The sequence below is a fragment of the Ahaetulla prasina genome, chromosome 6 (assembly GCF_028640845.1).
Source record: "Ahaetulla prasina isolate Xishuangbanna chromosome 6, ASM2864084v1, whole genome shotgun sequence".
NCBI classification, from domain to species: domain Eukaryota; kingdom Metazoa; phylum Chordata; class Lepidosauria; order Squamata; family Colubridae; genus Ahaetulla; species Ahaetulla prasina.
The window spans coordinates 109,743,989-109,763,444 of NC_080544.1; the positions used below are offsets into that span (position 1 = coordinate 109,743,989).

General features: G+C 45.6%; 1 protein-coding gene across 3 annotated transcripts in view; it reads left to right on the plus strand.

Moving 5' to 3' along the window:
• The window catches only part of LOC131200495 (solute carrier family 12 member 9-like), a 182,341-nt gene that overhangs the window by 153,922 nt on the left and 8,963 nt on the right, over nucleotides 1-19,456 (plus strand). For all 3 annotated transcript variants that reach the window (XM_058187321.1, XM_058187320.1, XM_058187322.1), the window contains one exon: nucleotides 14,397-14,571. In XM_058187321.1, coding sequence (XP_058043304.1) covers nucleotides 14,397-14,571 — 175 coding nt within the window. The remainder of the gene's footprint in view (nucleotides 1-14,396; nucleotides 14,572-19,456) is intronic.

The following is a 19,456-nucleotide window of genomic DNA, read 5'->3' on the forward strand; positions in this document are numbered from 1 at the left end:
ACGTCTTCAAAAGAAAAAAAAACAAGGAAGTCCAGTAGCCTCCTGAAAAGAAAAAAAGTACCTTTGGGACAACCGTGACCTGGATGGCTGAGAATCTCGACAGGCTACTGAGCCAGGTACTCCCCATTCTATACCTGCTCACTCGGTTATTCTTGCATAAATGTACAGCCTTACTTTTCCTCTCCATTAAATTTCATTTTACTAGCGGGAGGATTTGCCATCTCCATCTTCCTGGCCCCCTCGCCCCTCCCGTTGCTCAATTGCCAATGCCGGAGCAGGTGGTCATCCTTATTGGAGATTAATTTTTTCCCCCGATATAATAACAACATTCCAAATTTGCATCTGCTTCCTTTTGCCCGGGACTCTTCTTCTATCTCCATCCCCCCCTTTGAGCAGACGGCTCGCCCTTCCAGCTGGTGTGATCCCCGCCCTCTGCCTTTCCCCGGGAACGGTGCCCGGCTCCTGCAAACTGGGCCTTTTGCCCAGACCCAGCCTTTTAATTTGGGTGTCATAAAACCGACATTTAAAAGCTCTAGTTAGGGGTTTAATGGAAGAGTCTTATTAGCCAGCTGCTGTTTCCCTGCACTGCCTGGCAAAGCCGGAGCTCTCCTGGGGGCAAATCAACTTGTTTGACCAGGCGGTTTGCTTGGCATTGGGCTAGCTGATGCCAGGCCGTCCGTTCTGCGCATCTTGTGATGGGCCTTGCCCTTAGAGCTCTCCCCCACCCCATGCATACCAACCTTGTGGGTTGAACTCTCTTGCCCCTAATGTCAGGGTTCCAAGGAAAACCCCCAACGAAATAAAGCTCTGAAGCTTGAGGTTCCTCAAAGTTCCAATTTATTAGAGACGTCATGTTGGCACAGCTGGGAAAACCCGACAACTGAAAGCTTCCAGGTTTTCCACACCCAGTTGACAGTTCACAGCCCTGCCCCACACCCACAAGTTCATCCCATTGTTCAATCAACTCTTCCCACTCAATTGGATACAATCTTCAGGCAGTCTCCGTCAGACGCAGGATGTCCTTGAATACGGAATGTTGTTATGACTAACTTTCTACCGCTCCAACAACAACCCCCTCCCAACTTCCCCAGCTAAAATATGTGGCAGTTAAGAACAAAAAGAAAATTGCCTTCCAAAACTGACACTTAACACAGGAAAAAGCCATCATGGAGACACTGAAGGGATATATATATATACCGGGAGTCCTCGACTTACGGCCACAACTGTAAGCCCCAAATTTCTGTTGCTAAGTCAGACAGCTGTTAGGTGAATTTTGCCTCGCTTTATGGCCCTTCTTGCCATGGTTGTTAAGTGAACCACTGCAGTTGTTCGTGGAATCCGGCTTCCCCATTGACTTTGCTTGTCAGAAGGTCGTAAAAGGGGATCACGTGACACACACACACACACACACCGGGACCCTGCAACCGTCATAAATATGAATCGGCCGTCAAGCGTCTGAATTTTGATCGCTGGGGATGCTGCAACAAGCCGTGTGAAAACCGGAGATGGTATTCAACCAGTTTGGGCAAACAGGTAGCGCCGAAGAAAAATTGGCCCCACCCACCTGCCCCGCTCTATCCTGTTCTTTATTTCCTGCTTTCTAGCTTATCTCAATCGCGCGGCACAGCTAATTCCCCCCCCCTCGCTGTTCTACTTACTTGGAAGGTAAGCAGCTGAGCTTCTAAATGCTCCATTTTCAGCGCTGAGCACAAGCGCCTTAGGTGCGCGCGCTCACCGAACTGGTTGTTAAACGGGCAGCATTCCACCACCAGTGAAAATCTATCATAAATCACATTTTTTCAGTGCCGTTGTAACTTTCAACGGTCACTAAATGAACTGTTGTAAGTTGAGGCTGCCTGTAGATCAGTGGTTCTCGACCTTGAGAATGTTAAGATGTGTGGGCTTCTAACTCCCCCAGCCGGACTTTTTTCCTCCTCCTGCTCACACCAACCCCTCGTAGGAGGCCACCCAAGACAATTCCGATTGCTTTCTCACACACAACACATGATTTAACTTCCTCCCCACCCTCAGCGCTAATATATAGCCAGTTGTTGCTCTCCTGTGCCTCAGGTTCCCACCTCTGAGTAAGAAAATTGCAGGCTCATCGCTGCAAGCCCAGCAGCTTTTTAAAGCAGCCCAGTCAATCGATCCCAGAGAAAAGACATGGCTACTTTAAAGCAGGAGTCTCCAATCTTGGCAACTTGAACCCTGGCGGACTTCAACTCCCAGAATTCCCCAGCCAGCAAAGCTTACTCTCTTGTAATCCCTTCCTCTGTAATCTCTCTGCTTTAAGAGGTTAAGAGAAAAAGAAACAGATTCGGCTGACTGGGGAATTCTGGGAGTTGAAGTCCGCCAGGCTTCAAGTTGCCAAGGTTGGAGACCCCTGCTTTAAAGAGTCAAGAGATCAGAGCTGTGTTTGTACCTCCCGCACGGTCGTTGTGGGTGGGTGGGGCATCAGATGTCCAAAATATCTGCATCATCATCGAGAGACACCCACATATGTGGGAAGTCCTATTGCACAAGTCCCCTTGCATCAACCCAGAGCCACACAACCGGATGGCCACCTTCATTCCGAGCAAAGTCACACAAGGAATGATCTTTCTGTTATTTAACAGAAGGACAGAGTCGGGAGGGACCTTGGAGGTCTTCTAGTCCAACCCCCTTCCGAGGCAGGAAACCCTACCCCATTTCAGACAAATGGCTATCCAACATTTTCTTTAAAATTTCCAGTGTTGGAGCATTCACAACTTCTGCAGGCAAGTTGTTCCACTGATTAATTGTTCTCACTGTCAGGAAATTTCTCCTTAATTCCAAGTTGCTTCTCTCCTTGATTAGTTTCCACCCATTGCTTCTTGTTCTACCCTCAGGTGCTTTGGAGAATAGTTTGACTCCCTCTTCTTTGTGACAACCCCTGAGATACTGGAACACTGCTATCATGTCTCCCCTAGTCCTTCTTTTTATTAAACTAGACATACCCAGTTCCTGCAACCGTTCTTCGTATGTTTTAGCCTCCAGTCCCCTAATCATCTTTGTTGCTCGTCTCTGCACACTTTCTCAACATCTGTTTTATATCGTGGAAACCAAAACTGGATGCAATATTCCCAGTGCGGTTCCTCTCTTCTAAATTTATTAATTGGAGTCATATCTAAACCAGTGGTGAAATCTAAATTTCTTTCCTACCGGTTCTGTGTGGGCGTGGCTTGGTGGGTGTGGCTTGGTGGTGGGGGTCATGTGACTGGGTGGGCGTGGCTAAGTGACTGGGGGATCAAAAAAACAGAAACTCACTAACCATGTCCTGCTGGAGCAGGGTTGGACTAGATGATCTCCAGGTCCCTTCCAGCCCGGGATTATCCTCTGAAACTGTGTCTAGTGCCAGGTTTGTAGTCCTTCCTTCCTCTCCTTTTTCCTCCCTTCCTCCATCTTTCTTTCTTTCTTTCTTTCTTTCTTTCTTTCTTTCTTTCTTTCTTTCTTCCTGCCTGGGCAGGGGTTGGACTAGAAGACCTCCAAGGTCCCTTCCAACTCTGATATTATTATTATTATTATTATTATTATTATTATTATTATTATTATTATTATTATTATTATTATTATTATTTCTTCTTTCTTTCTTTCTCTCTCTCTCTCTCTCTCTCCCTCCCTCCCTCCCTCCCTCCCTTCCTTTCTCTCTCTCTCTCTCTGTCAAACAAATCCCCACACCCCCATTTTTTGCCTAGCAGGCTTCAGCTTTTTCCCCTTTTAAAAAATGCTTTTAAAAGTTTAAAAAAAAAAAGCCACTGACGATCAGGCACCGGGTGGGGGGGAGGGCAGGGGTATTTGCTACCGGTTCTCCGAACCACCAGCTGCCATTGCAACCGGATTAGCCAATCCGGTCGGAATCGGGAGCATTTCACCCCTGATCTAAACCTATCCTTTGGACTTCCACGAGGCTGTAGCCAGCCCTGCCTGCACAAGAGGTCACTTTACGGCTAAGGAGCGTGAGTTTTTTCAAACAAGATCGGGAAAAAAAAGAAGCCCCCAAAAGCCACTTGGGGATTTCTCGCCTTTTAATATTTTTAGTTCCTAGCGTTGACAGACCCCTGGACGTTGGGCGAGAGGCAGTGACAGATTGCAAGCAATCAAGAGCCGAGACCCCCGGGGCGAGTGGAACAATTGCAGTAACCTGAGATTCCCTCGCCGAGCATGGAGGGGAATAAATCTGAGGAGTAACGTTTACTTAGCCAGGGTGATGTGACCTGACGGGGGCTGATGAAATACAGTGGTGGCTGGTAGTGAAGACAAATGTTAGCCGCCAAAGACGTAAATGCGTTAGCGGTCCCTCGAGCTCCTTTTGCTCTTGACTCGGTGCCCGGTGATCAATCAATCGGAGGATAGAGCTGGAAGGGACCCTGGAGGTCTTCTAATCTAACCCTCCCTTGCTCAAGCAGGAGACCCTGTAGCATTTCAGATGGGTGGCCGTGCAGTTTTAAAAACCTCCGCTGATGAAGCACCTACAACTTCTGAAAGGCAAGCTGTTCCTTTAGTTAATTGTCCTCACTGTTAGACAGTTTCTCCTTAATTCCAGGTTGCTTCTCTCCTCGATTAGTTTCCATCCATTGTTTCCATCCGTTGTTGTTTCTTCTTCTCCTGCCCTCTGGTTCTTTTTTTTTTTTTTAATTTGCATTTATATCCCGCCCTTCTCCGAAGACTCAGGGCGGCTTACACTATGTCAAGCAATAGTCTTCATCCATTTGTATATTATATACAAAGTCAACTTTAATTGCCCCCAACAATCTGTGTCCCCATTTTACCTACCTTATAAAGGATGGAAGGCTGAGTCAACCTTAGGCCTGGTGGGACTTGAACCTGCAGTAATTGGCCTTATGGTTTCAGATTTTTAAATTTCAAATATTGCGTTTTAATTTTTGTATATGTCTCTTTAACTTGGCTGTAAACCGCCCTGAGTCTTCGGAGAAGGGCGGTATAGACATGTAAATAATAAATAAATAAATAAATAAAATTGCAAGCAGCTGTGTTAATAACAGACAGACTTAGTCCGTTGAGCCACCCAAGGCTTTGGAAAATAAATTGACCCCCTCTTCTTTGTGGCAGCCCCTCAAATACTGGAAGACTGCTATCATGTGTCTCTACCCCCCCCCAGTCCTTCTTTTCTTTACACTAGCTCAGGGGTCTGCAAACTTGGCTCTTTTAAGACTTGTGGACTTCAACTCCTGGAGTTCCTCAGCCAGCAAAGCTTACGCTCTTGTAATCCCTTCCTCTGCAATCTCTCCGCTTTATAAGGGGCAAGAGGGGAAAAAAAGGCACGAGTGACTGAGGAACTCTGGGAGTTGAAGTCCACAAGTCTTAAAAGAGCCAAGTTTGCAGACCCCTGCACTAGCCAAACCCAAATCCTGCAACTGGTTCTTCTTATGTTTTAGTCTCCAGGCCTTTAATCAGTTGCTCTTCTCTGCGCTTTTTCCAAAGTCTCAACATTTTCTTTGTAGTACGGTGATCAAAACTGGACGCAGCATTCCAGGTGTGGCCTTATAGAGGTTTTATAAAACAGTCCTGATACTTCACATGATTTTGATTTTACGTCTCTTATACAAGGATTGTATTAGTTTTTTTGGCTGCTGCCACACACACACACACATACCGAGCAAGGGAGGTTGTCAGGCCTAGAAACCTGGAACCTTGACAGAGGTCATGTCTGGAGCACTGCACAAAGGAAAAAGAAATATTGTGACTGGTTTTCCTTTTGATACCTCGAGGTTGGTGAAGCGGAACTCCATGGACATCATCTGGGTCCACATTTTTTTTAATAATAATAATAATAATAATAATAATAATAATAATAATAATAATAATAATAATAATAATAATAATAATAATAATAATAATAATAATAATAATAATGTTTTAATTTGTATACCGCCCTTCTCCCGAAGGACTCAGGGCGGTGAACAGGCAAATAAAATACAAACAAACATACACAATAATTAAAACAACCCTTAAAAAACTGATTCCAATTTGCCAGAAAATTTAAAATGACATTACACCCCATAAAATTACAAAAATTTAAAACCCATCACAATTCAATTAAAATTTAAAATTAAAATCAGGCCAGTCCAGCCATGTGAATGAATTGCCCAAGGCAATTGAGCCCAAGGCAATTCATTCCTGGGATTTGACAAATGCAGGTACTCCTCGACTGACGACCACAAATCGAGCTCCAGATTTCTGTTGCTCGGCGAGATTAGTTCTTCAGTGAATTTTGCTCCATTTTACGACCTTCCTTGGCCACAGTTGTTAAGGGAATCGCCGCCGTGAGGCAGTGAATCTGGCTTCTCCGTTGACTTCGCTTGTCAGAAAGCCGCCAAAAGAAGACCGCATGACCCCGGGACACTGCAGCGGTCATAAACATGAGTCAGTTGCCAAGGGCCTCTGTGGCTCAGACTGGTAAGACAGTCTGTTATTAACACAGCTGCCTGCAATTACTGCAGGTTCTAGTCCCACCAGGCCCAAGGTTGACTCAGCCTTCCATCCTTTATAAGGTAGGTAAAATGAGGACCCAGATTGTTGGGGGCAATAAAAGTTGACTTTGTATATAAATATACAAATGGATGAAGACTATTGCTTGACATAGTGTAAGCCGCCCTGAGTCTTCGGAGAAGGGCGGGATATAAATGCAAATTAAAAAAAAAAGTGTCTGATCACATAACCGTGGGGATTCGGCAATGCAGCGGTCATAACTGTGAAAAACGGCCCTAGGTCACTTTTTTTAGTGCCGCGGTGATCTCTAAACGAACCGTTGTAAGTCGAGAACTAGCTTGCGCCTAAATTTCCATGACACGGAGAACTCGAGCTGAGGCTGTTCGCGTCCTCCTGCTCCGAAGGGCCAGCTAAATAGGGTGGGTGGGTGAAGGGAGGGGGCATTTTTGCAAGTCGAGAGAGTTCAGCTGGACGCTATAAGAAACATTTGGAGGATAAGGCCAGGACAATAAAAGCAATTACCTAGAGAGCCAGGCGGCCATTCTCCCGGCTGCAAATCTTCAGCCGAGGACTGGACAGCTGTCTGTTGGGAACGGAGAGGCTCTAAACAAAGAAGGAATCGCCGGGTTGAACGGGGCCTGGCTGGGCTCCAAGTCCACAATTCTGCCTGGTTGTAAGATCATAAGCAGAGCCTTGGCGAAGTCTAGGCGGGGGCGACTTTGTCAGCCAGATATGCTCAGCCCCTCCCTCCCTCCCTCCCTCTTTTCTTATTTTTTTAATGTCATTTCCATCACACGTCTGCAGCAGTGTTCGGGGTTGAGGGTGGTTTTTTGTATGTGTGTGTGGGGTTTTTTTTTGAAAGGGCCTTTGCATAAATTTATTCGGAGCAGGAAAGGAGGCAGAGAGAAAATAATCCGAGACAGAGAAGCTAAAGCTTTGGGTGCTCCTTTGAGCTTCCAGTTCATTTAGGGAAGGGGGAACACAAAGATAAGGCAGGCTGTGGTTTGGAAATAGGAGGTTTGGCGGAGGGGGGGAAGAAAGAAAGAGCTGGGGGAGAGGGAAGGAAAGGAAATGGAGAGGAGGATGGGAAGAAGGAAGGAAGGAAGGAAGGAAGAGAAAGGAAAGGAAATGGAGAGGAGGATGGGAGGAAGGGAGGGAGGGAGGAAGGAAGGAAAGGAAAGGAAATGGAGAGGAAGATGGAAGGAAGGGAGGGAGGGAGGGAGGAAGGAAAGGAAAGGAAATGGAGAGGAGGATGGGAGGAAGGAAGGAGAGAAAGGAAAGGAAGAAAAGGAAATGGAGAGGAGGATGGGAGGAAGGAAGGAAGGAAGGAAAGGAAAGGAAATGGAGAGGAGGATGGGAGGAAGGAAGGAGAAAAAGGAAGGGAAGGGAAGGAAAGGAAATGGAGAGGAGGATGGGAGGGAGGGAGGGAGGAAGGAAGGGAAAGGAAATGGAGAGGAGGATGGGAGGAAGGAAGGAAGGAAAGGAAAGGAAATGATATGATATGGAGAGGAGGATGGGAGGAAGGAAGGAAGGAGAGAAAGGAAAGGAAGGAAAGAAAATGGAGAGGAGGATGGGAGGAAGAAAGGAAAGGAAATGAAATGGAGAGGAGGATGGGAGGAAGGAAGGAAGGAAGGAGAGAAAGGAGAGGAAGGAAAGAAAATGGAGAGGAGGATGGGAGGAAGGAAGGAAGGAGAGAAAGGACTGCCTGCCTTCTGGACCAACCACACAGCTAGGGAAGAAAGAAATCCGCTGCCTGTGAAACTCTGGAACCCAAGGCTAGGCCCACCTTGCCCATCTAGAATAGAATAGAATAGAATTTTTTTATTGGCCAAGTGTGATTGGACACACAAGGAATTTGTCTTGGTGCATATGCTCAAGGTACAACAAGGTATATCCTCAAGGTACAACATTTACGACACAATTGATGGTCAATATATCAATATAAATCATAAGGATTGCCAGCAACAAAGTTACAGTCATACAGTCATAAATGGAAAGAGATTGGTGATGGGAACAATGAGAAGATTAATAGTAGTGCAGATTCAGTAAATAGTCTGACAGTGTTGAGGGAATTATTTGTTTAGCAGAGTGATGGCCTTCGGGAAAAAACTGTTCTTGTGTCTAGTTGTTCTGGTGTGCAGTGCTCTATAGCGTCGTTTTGAGGGTAGGAGTTGAAACAGTTTATGTCCTGGATGTGAGGGGTCTGTAAATATTTTCACGGCCCTCTTCTTGATTCGTGCAGTATACAGGTCCTCCATGGAAGGCCGGTTGGTAGCAATTATTTTTCTAGGAAAGCAACTTGTTGGGCGGTAAATGGGACCCATCTGCTTCTCTCCCTCCCTCCCTCTTACCGCCAAGCTGGTCGCGGCTGTCTATTCAGACTGGGACACCCCCCCCAGTTGTTCCCCACCGATCCAGGCAGAACCTCCAGCATATGGTGCTGTCACTGGCTGGCACCCCTCTTTATTTCTCACCCACCCACCCACTTGCAGGTTGCCAAGTGGGCTACTCAGCCAGCATTTTCTCTGACTGATCCAGGATCTTGACAGGCAGGCATTGGGTTCCATTCATCTTCCTTTATTTATTTTTATTTTATTTATTTATTTTTGTCACAACAGTATATATAAGCATAAGCACGAAATAACTATACTATATATAAGCATAATGTTGTGAGTGCAGCCCCCGAACCTGACCCCTTGCCCGAAAGTGACTCCGAGAGTGAGGGGGAAGGGCTGGTAAGGCTTACCTCAGGAGCACCGATTCCTTTGGCCCGGCTCCAGGAGCCAGAACCAGACCAGTCGGAGGACGTAATGAGGCCGTCATTCCCTGATTCCTCCCTTCCCCAGGCTACGCCTTCAGACCCAGCTGATAATAATAATCATCAAGCTTGGCTTGACCCGTGCTTCAGAAGATTAGAGAGGTGGCGTCATCAAAAGGAAGGGTGGGGCAGGAGCTCCAACCCACAGGATATATAAGGAGCTTTGGGACTGCTCTCACTCCACGGGAAGCAAAAGTTTAGCTGAACCGTTTCAAAAAGAGCTGAAAGTCTTGCTGCCTGAGTCATTTGTTTGAACTTTGGCAGGCAGCTGCGATTTCTCTGCCAGGACTGATAAGAAGGCCAGCTCGTGGGTCTGAAGTGGGGAAGGAGACAGAACACATAAGTATGTAATAACTATATTAATTGGATATAATGAAGGGAAACAATAGGACAGGAACGGTAGGCATGCTTGTGCTCTTATGCACGCCCCTTACAGACCTCTTAGGAACAGGGTAAGGTCAATAGTAGACAGTTTTTGGTTAAAGCTTTGGGGATTTTGGGAAGAGACCACAGAGTCAGGTAGTGTGTTCCAAGTATTTACAACTCTGTTACTGAAGTCATATTTTCTGCAATCAAGATTGGAGCGGTTAACATTAAGCTTAAATCTATTGTGTGCTCGTGTATTGTTGCAATTGAAGCTGAAGTAGTCTTTGACAGGAAGGACATTGAAATAGATGATTCTATGAGTTAAACTCAAGTCATGTCGAAGGCACGCAAAGGAGCCAACCAGGAGGAGAAACCTGGCAAGGACTGAAGGCAAATGATCAAAAATGGAACAGAGATAGTAGTTGTGCGACCTATTTTTTTATTATTATTATTATTTGCATTTATATCGCGCCCTTCTCCGAAGACTCAGGGCGGCTTACACTATGTCAAGCAATAGTCTTCATCATGCCCTCGTAACTTCCCGCCTGAATTATTGCAATGCTCTCTACATGGGGCTGCCCTTGAAGTGCACCCGGCGGCTGCAGCTAGTCCAGAATGCAGCTGCGCGGGTAATAGTGGGAGCAACTCGTTGCTCTCATGTAACACCATTCCTGCGCAGTCTGCACTGGCTTCCTGTGGTCTTCCGGGTGCGCTTTAAGATCTTGGTCACCACCTTTAAAGCGCTCCATGGCTTAGGACCTGGGTACTTACGGGACCGCCTGCTGTTACCGTTTGCCTCCCACCGACCCGTACGCTCTCACAGAGAGGGCCTTCTCAGGGTGCCGTCTGCCAAACAATGTCGGCTGGCGGCCCCCAGGGGCAGGGCCTTCTCTGTGGGAGCTCCCACGCTCTGGAACGAGCTTCCCCCTGGTTTACGTCAAGTACCTGATCTTCGGACCTGTCGTGTCCCACTCCTCCGCTGACGGCCGGGTCAGGGAAATCCGAATCAGGCTTGCCTCTGCAGCTCTGCCCAAAGTCCTAGCAAAGTCCTCAGGGCAGGCAGGAGACCAGTAAGTGACTTCAGCAAGATAAGTTCGACTTTTGCCTGACTCAGAGACTGCCAGAAAGTAGATCCTTTATATAGGCCATGGGGTGTGGCTCCATGACTCAGCACTCATTAAGGCCTGCCCCTCCCTTCCTTCTGTTGCCTCCGCCTATCCAATCTTCTGATGCGAGGATCACTCCAATCAGCTGTTGGTAATAAACCCTCCTCAGGCTCACATGCTGTGGAGGATGGGGAGGGGTCTAGCTGCTCCGTTTGCCTGGGCATGGAGTCAGGGCTGGGGCCGGGAGGTGCTCCTTCTTCTGCAGTTTGTCTGGGCATGGAGCCAGGACTTGGGCCGGGAGGCATACATTCCTCCGTGTTCAGGAGCAGATAAGAAGGCCCCGGCTGCTCTGAGGGCGGGCAAGACACAACAGGACCTTTCGCCGTGAGCTGAAAACGCACTTATTTATTCAAGCGGGACTGGCCTAAAATTTTATTGGGTTAAAATTTTATTGGGTTATTTATATTTTAATATTTTAATTTGTTTTAAATCTGGCCACTTTATAATATGTTTGTTTTAATTTCTTTTAATGTTGATATTGTGACTTTTTACTTGGCTGTACACCACCCTGAGTCCTTCGGGAGAAGGGCGGTATAAAAATTGAATAAAATAAATTGAATAAATAAATATTATATACAAAGTCAACTTTTATTGCCCCCAACAATCTTTAAACTCGCTTAGATTAAAAGCAGCTGCAGGCGTCCCCCTTGCTAATTTTTATTATTTTGGGATTAGCCTTGTACAGGTCGTCCTTGACTTAAAGCCATAATTGAGCCTAAAATGTGCGTTTTTCTAAGTGAGACATTTATTAAAATGAGTTTTTGCCCCATTATGCGACCTTTCTTGCCGTAGCTGTTAAGTGAATCGTGGCAGTTGTTAAATTAGTCACGCAGTCATTAAGTGAATCTGGCTTCCCCATTGACTTTTGGTCGTCAGAAGGTCGCAGAAGCGGGTCACGTGACCCACACCCCGGAAGGCTGCGCCCGTCATAAATAGGAACCAATTGTCAGGCATCTGGATTTTGGTCAGGTGACCATGAGGATGCTGCAAATGGTTGCAAGTCACTTTTTTCAATACTTTGTAACTTTGAACGTTCACTAGACGAATTGTTGTGAATGGAGGCTTACCTGTATTTGTTTATCTATTTTATTTATTTATTTATTTTATTTATTTTTCAAATTTATATACCGCCCTATCTCCCTAAGGACTCAGGGCGGTTCACAGGCAGTTAAAATACATAAAAAATACAGATTAAAAACAACCATTAAAAAACTTATTCTATTGCCCAAATTTAAAATAGTTATAAATAATAAAAACCCCTTAAAACCCATAACTTTAAAATCTAATCCAGTCCCGCGCAGATGAATAAGTGTGTTTTAAGCTCGCGACGAAAGGTTCGGAGGTCCGGAAGTTGACGAAGTCCTGGGGGGAGTTCGTTCCAGAGGGTGGGAGCCCCCACAGAGAAGGCCCTTCCCCTGGGTGTCGCCAGACGACACTGTCTCGCTGACGGCACCCTGAGGAGTCCCTCTCTGTGAGAGCGCACGGGTCGGTGGGAGGTATTTGGTAGCAGTAGGCGGTCCCGTAAATAGCCCGGCCCTATGCCATGGAGCGCTTTAAAGATTGTCACCAGCACCTTGAAGTGCACCCGGAAGGCCACAGGTAGCCAGTGCAGTCTGCGCAGGATAGGTGTAACACGGGAGCCACGTGTTACACCTATCTATTGCGGTGAACTGCACCCATTGGCACCGCTTATGGTTCTTTGTGCTGCATGAACGCCGAAAAGGAGCTGAAACTTGGGCAGGTGTGATGTATATACAGGTGATCCTCGACTTATAACAGTTCATTTCCTGACCGTGCGAAGTGCGAAGTCCAGGATCACATGACCCCAGGACACTGCAACCGTCATAAATATGAACCAGTTGGCAAGCATCCGAATTTTGATCATGTGACCAGTGGAGATGCTGCAACGGTCGTAAGTCGGCTGGCGGCCCCCAGGGGAAGGGCCTTCTCTGTGGGAGCACCTACTTTCTGGAACGAACTTCCCCCCAGTTTACGCCAATTGCTTGACCTTCGGACCTTTCGCCGGGAACTGAAAACTTATTTATTTATCCAAGCGGGACTGGCCTGATTTTTTAAATGCTAAATTTTTTAAATCCTTACATTTTAAATTTTAATTGTATTTTATTGGGTATTTTATATGGTCAATTGGACGGTTTTAATTTCGGCCTTTTTGGAATAAGTTTTTTAATTGTTATTTTAGTGTGTATATAAATTGTTTTAATGCAGGCTGTACGCCACCCTGAGTCCTTCGGGAGAAGGGCGGTATAAAAGTTTAATTAATTAAATAAATAAATAAATAAATAAATAAGTGTGAAAAACATAAGTAATTTTTTCCAGTGCTGTTGTAATTTCAAATGGTAGAATACAGAATAACAGAGTTGGAAGGGACCTTGGAGGTCATCTAGCCCAGGGGTCTCCAACTTCGGTCCCTTTAAGACTTGTGGACTTCAACTCCCAGCTTTGCTGGCTGAGGGACTCTGGGAGTTGAAGTCCACAAGTCTTAAAGGGACCAAAATTGGAGACCCCTGATCTAGCCCAACGCCCCACCCAATCAGGAGACCCTACACCATTTCTGACAGATGGCAGTCCAGTATCTTCTTGAAAGCTTCCAGGGATGAAGCTCCCACAACTTCCGAAGGCAACTTCTGTTCCATTGTTTGATTGTTTTTTGTTGTTGTTTTTTTAATTTACATTTATATCCCGCCCTTCTCCGAAGACTCAGGGCGGTTTACAGTGTGTAAGGCAATAGTCTCATCCTATTTGTATATTTATAAAGTCAACTTATTGCCCCACCAACAATCTGGGTCCTCATTTTACCTACCTTATAAAGGATGGAAGGCTGAGTCAACCTTGGGCCTGGTGGGACTAGAACCTGCAGTAATTGCAGGCAGCTGTGTTTTAATAACAGGCTTCTTACAGCCTGAGCCACACCACGGCCCACTGTCAGAAAATTACTCCTTATTTCTAAGTTGAATCTCTCCTTGATCAGTTCTCATCCATTATTCCTTGTCTGGCTTTCAGGTGCTTTGGAAAATAGCTTGACCTCCTTCCTCTCTGTGGCAGCCCCTCAAATACTGGAAGACTGCTATCCTGTCTCCCCTGGTCCTCCTCTTCACTAGACTAACCAAACAGTCATTAAAGGAATGGTTTTAAGCCAAGGACTATTGGAAAAATATGTATGGAAGCCCCTGCTTGAATTGCTATTACATTTACACATTGGCTGAAACAATCTCTTGGAACTTGATTGTCATCTTCTACCTGTTAAAATTGTAGAGCCATGCATAATCCTTCGTGATGGGACAACAGCTCCCATCATCCTCATCCTGGATAGTCTTTGGGGCTGCAGTCCATTTAGATCCATTTTTTCTCAGCTTATTGGAACTTTAAGACGTATGGACTTCAACTCCCAGAATTGCTGGCTGGGGAATTCTGGGAGTTGAAGTCCGCACGTCTTTAAAGTTCCAGAAGTTGAGAAATACTGATCTAGAGGAAAAGTCCCCTGAATAAACTCAAGATTTGACAAAGGAATCCTGTCCCTTTTTTGTTCTATCTGACCCTTGCGCTTCTTTCGCACCCAGGTCCGCAAGTACCTGCTGCTGTTGGACAGCCGCAAAGAACACGTCAAATTTTGGCGCCCCCAAGTGTTGCTGATGGTGCGGAATCCGCGGACCTCCCTTCAACTCATCCGTTTCATCAACGACCTCAAGAAAAGTGGCTTATACGTGCTCGGCCACGTAGAGTTGGCGGATCTAGGTAAGGCGATGGTAGGAGGAAGAGTAGGAGATCATTGGAAGTCCAGCCAGATGATCCCATGAGGTCTCCTTCAAGATTGGACCAGTATTTCTCAACCTCAGCCATTTTATGAGCTGTGGATTTCAACTCCCAGAATTCCCCAGCCAGCAACTGTGGGAGTTGAAGTCCATACGGCTTAAAGGCTGCTGAGGAATTCTGGGAGTTGAAGTCCACACCTCATAAAATGGCTGAGGTTGAGAAATACTAGATTGTTGCAACCTAGCAAGGACCATTTCACATGGACAGGATGAAAATGTTGGGGCAATTTTCCAAACATAAGCTTAGAGGTAGTCTTCGACTTACAACAGCTTGTTTAGTGACCATTGGGAGTTACGACGGCCCTCAAAGAAGTGACGCATGATCGTTTTTCATAGCTAACAATCATTGCTGCATTCCTCCCGGTCACATGATCAAAATTCAGATGCTTGGCAATGGACTCCTATTGTTGTGACTCCAGCCCCCGAACGTGGCCCCATGCCCGAAAGTGACTCCGACAGTGAGGGGGAAGGGCCGGTAAGGTTTACCTCGGAAGCACCGATACCTTTGGCCCAGCTCCAGGAGCCAGAACCAGGCCAGTCGGAGGACGTAATGAGGCCATCATCCCCTGATTCCTCCCTTCCCCAGGCTACGCCTTCAGACCCAGCTGATAATAATAATAATCAAGCTATCCACAGGATATATAAGGAGCTTTGGGACTGCTCTCACTCCACGGGAAGCAAAAGTTTAGCTGAACCATTTCAAAAAGAGCTGAAAGTCTTGCTACGTGAGTCATTTATTTGAACTTTGGCAGGCAGCTGCGATTTCTCTGCCAGGACTGATAAGAGCCGTGAATCCACTGGCTGAAGGCCAGCTCGTTAATCCAAAGTGGGGAAGGAGACAGAACACCTATTTACCTCGTTTCTCGAGGTTTCTCGGCCTCTCGTCATCCCCTTTTGCAGCCTTCTGACGAGCAAATTCAACGGGGAAGGCAGATTCACTTAGCAGCCAGGTTACTAATTTAACAACTGCAACGATTCACGTAACAACTTTGGCCGGAAAGGTCATAAAAGGGGGCAAAACTGACTTAACAAATTTCTCACTTAAACAGCATAGATTTTGGGGCTCAATTGCAGTCGTACATCGGGAACTACCTGTACTCCAACATCTAGACCAGGAGTCAGCAACCTGCGGCTCCGGAGCCGCATGTGGCTCTGGAGCCGCATGTGGCTCTTTCATCCCTCTGTTACAGTCGCTCAAAATATGCGTCACAACCGCCAATGTGTGACACCCGCCAGCATGCGGTTTGAGCTTTTCGACCCCCGGTAGGCCAACCATGGATAAATCCACGAAAAGTTGGAAGAAAACAGAACGTTTAATTCAACTACATATGCTAGTTTTGTGGCCGCCGAGGAAATAGTCAGGCACGGGAAGGGTTTTGTGGTGTTTTCTTTTCTGTGGGAAACGGGTCCAAATGGCTTTTCGACGGCTTAAGGTTGCCGACCCCTGACGTAGACTGCAAATCTCTGGGCCATCTCCAGATGGCCCCGGACATACACCAGTCTCTCTCTGCACTGCCACCTAATGGTGGCTCCAAATTTTGCAGCCGGGATCCAGTAGTTCATGCACAGCCCTTTCAAAGCGGAGAGACTCCAGCATTCCTTCCTTCCTTTTGCCGGAACTCTCATCCTTTGTACTACAAATTGATTTCTCAGATGCTTTTGTGAAGGCTGCAAAAGGGGCCCTTCCTGGAGCTATTTGGGTTTCCATGGTAACTAATGGATATTTGCCCCCCCCCTTCCCCCCCAGAAAAAGGGGAAATGTGGGAGGAGGAGAGTTGCTAATTTCATTTTTTTTTTACCTAGACCAAAACAGAGAGAGGTGGGGGGAAGGAAAGGGAGGGAGGGAAAGACGTGGATCAAATCTAAGCAATCGTGCAAGTCGTGCAAGTTGCAGAGAATTCGGGGCGGGGGAGCACCCCGCTTGGGTCCTAGAAGGGGAGGGGGATCAGAAAAAGTTTCTGGGCTTGGGAAAATCCCATGAGCTGGCACAACAAACCGTCTTCTGCTTTTCCTTAGCCCACATGGTAAAGCCATCAATGTCACTTGCCGGCCAATGAGAAATCTGACATTTTGCCACAGGCAGTCCTCGACTTACGACCGTAATTGAGCCGCCACCCCCGAATTCCTGTTGCTAAACGAGGCAGCTGCTGAGTGGTTGTTTTGCTCCATTTTACGACCTTTCTTGCCACCGTTGTTAGGTGAATGGCTGCGGTTGTTAAGTTTAGTAACATAGTTTTGAAGTGAATCTGGCTCCTCAGTTGTTGTTGTTTTTTTATTTGCATTTATATCCCGCCCTTCTTCGAAGACTCAGGGCGGCTTACACTATGTCAAGCAATAGTCTTCATCCATTTGTAATATTATATACAAAGTCAACTTATTGCCCCCAATAATCTGGGTCCTCATTTTACCTACCTTATAAAGGATGGAAGGCTGAGTCAACCTTGGGCCTGCTGGGACTTGAACTTGCAGTAATTGCAAGCAGCTGCTGTTAATAACAGACTGTCTTAGCAGTCTGAGCCATGATCCTGGAACACTGCAACGGGCATAAATATGAGCCAGTTGCCAAGCATCTGAATTATTTTAAATTTCAATGTTCCATTTTAATGCCAATGATGTTATTTAAGCATACATGGTAATGCCATCTTTCGTCATCTAATCTTCCCATCTAGTTATTGCTTATATTCTATTATATAAAAATTATATATACTAATATCCCCCCTATTTCTTATTTCTACCTCTATTGTAGCTTCTAGTCAAGCCACCATTACGAATCCTACTGTTAGCACACGTTTATATTATGACATAGTCCTTCAATATTTGATTGTTCGGTGTTTCAATGCACCATTCTAGTACCAATCATATTATTTAAACATACATAATAATACCATCTTTCAACCTCCAGTCTTTCCATCTAGCTATTGCTTTATATATCGGGATGCGGTGGCTCAGGGGCTAGGATGTTGAGCTTGTCGATCGAAAGGTCGGCAGCTCGGCGGTTCGAATCCCTAGTGCTGCCGTGTAATGGGGTGAGCTCCTGTTACTTGTCCCAGCTTCTGCCAACCTAGCAGTTTTGAAAGCATCTAGAAAAAATAAGGACCACCTTTGGTGGGAAGGTAACAGCGTTCCGTGCGCCTTTGGCGTTGAGTCATACCGGCCACATGACCACGGAGACGTCTTCGGACAGCGTTGGCTCCTTAGCTTTGAAACAGAGATGAGCACCGCCCCCTAGAGTTGGGAACGACTTAGCACATATGTGCGAGGGGAACCTTTACGTTTACCTTATTGCTTTATATACAAGTGTGCATTCTTATTTCTACCTCTATTCTAGTTTTTAATCAGGCCATCATTATATTAGAAAAAAAATATTTTCTTTCTATCCATCATCTCTTGTCCGTTTTAATACTTCCTTATTTGTTGTTGTTTTTTAGCGTGCCTCCCATACTCCTCTCTTAGATCTTTGTCTCTATCAACATCTGTGTCTTCATCATTCAGTCTCTATCCCATCTCTATCCCACTAAGCTGCCTGCTTTCCAGAGTGTCCACCCAAGCCTCTCTCTCCCTTTCAAAAGTATCTTCCCACTTATCCATTTTTAAATCTCTTAAAATACTTTTCCCTTGGTTTATTTCATCAGTCACTATTATCTTTATCGTCTTCTCTTTCTCATCTCCTTGCTTTATTTGCTGATTTGTCTGTTCTATCTTTTCCTCCATTCTTTCTGTTGTCTCCTCTCTTTCCTGGACTTTTTGATCTTCATTCATTATCAGTTGTAGGATATTTTCTATTTTCCCATTTACGCCTTGCACTAGGTTCAAGTATCTGAATTTTGATCTTGCGACCACGGGGACGCTGCAGCGGTTTTAAGAAAAACGGTCATAAGTCACTTTTGAGCGGCCACTAAACAAATTATTATAAATCGAGGATTCCCAGTACACCAGGAGATGCCTGTCGAAAGAAGATTGCTGAAACAGAGAATACTGTTTTAGAAGGCTGCTATAAAGATTAGATCACAAACGATAGCAGAGAAAATATAAGCTTATTTTCAGGCAAAGAAGGAATGGATTTACCAGCATCACGTACCTGCTCAGGAAAAATAAAAACCAGATTTAACATAGCCCGTAGTATTGGAAGTTATCCAAAGGTTTGGGGTTTTATTCATTGGTAAAATTAGAACTTATTTTGTAAATCCACCCAGAGGCCCAAGCAGTATGCATTTATTTATTTATTTATTTGTTTGTTTGTCAAACATGTACAAGATAGCAGGTATAAATATGAACATGGGACTTGAACGAGGGAAATGAACACAAATAAATGGAGACAGTAGGCATAGTTTTCTACTACATAGTTAGGCATACTATGCATCGGGGTGAAATGCTCCCGGTTCGGACCGGTTCGGCTGATCCGGTAGCGATGGGATGGGCGGTTCGGAGAACCAGTAGCAAAAATCCTTGGCCCACCCCACCCATGCCCACCCAATCGCCTGGTTGCCCGCTTGCCGCTTCTTTTAAAAAATGCTTTTAAAAGATGAAAAAAGAGGCTCTGACAATCACAGCTGAGCCACGCGATCGTCAAAGTCTTTTTTTTAACTTTTAAAAGCATTTTTACAACCTATTCAGCTGAATAGGTTGTAAAAAAAAATAGGTTGTAAAAAATGCTTTTAAAAGGTTAAAAAAAAGGCTCTGACGATCACAGCTGAGCCACGCGATCGTCAAAGCCTTTTTTTTAACTTTTAAAAGCATTTTTACAACCTATTCAGCTGAATAGGTTGTAAAAAAAAATAGGTTGCAAAAAATGCTTTTAAAAGGTTAAA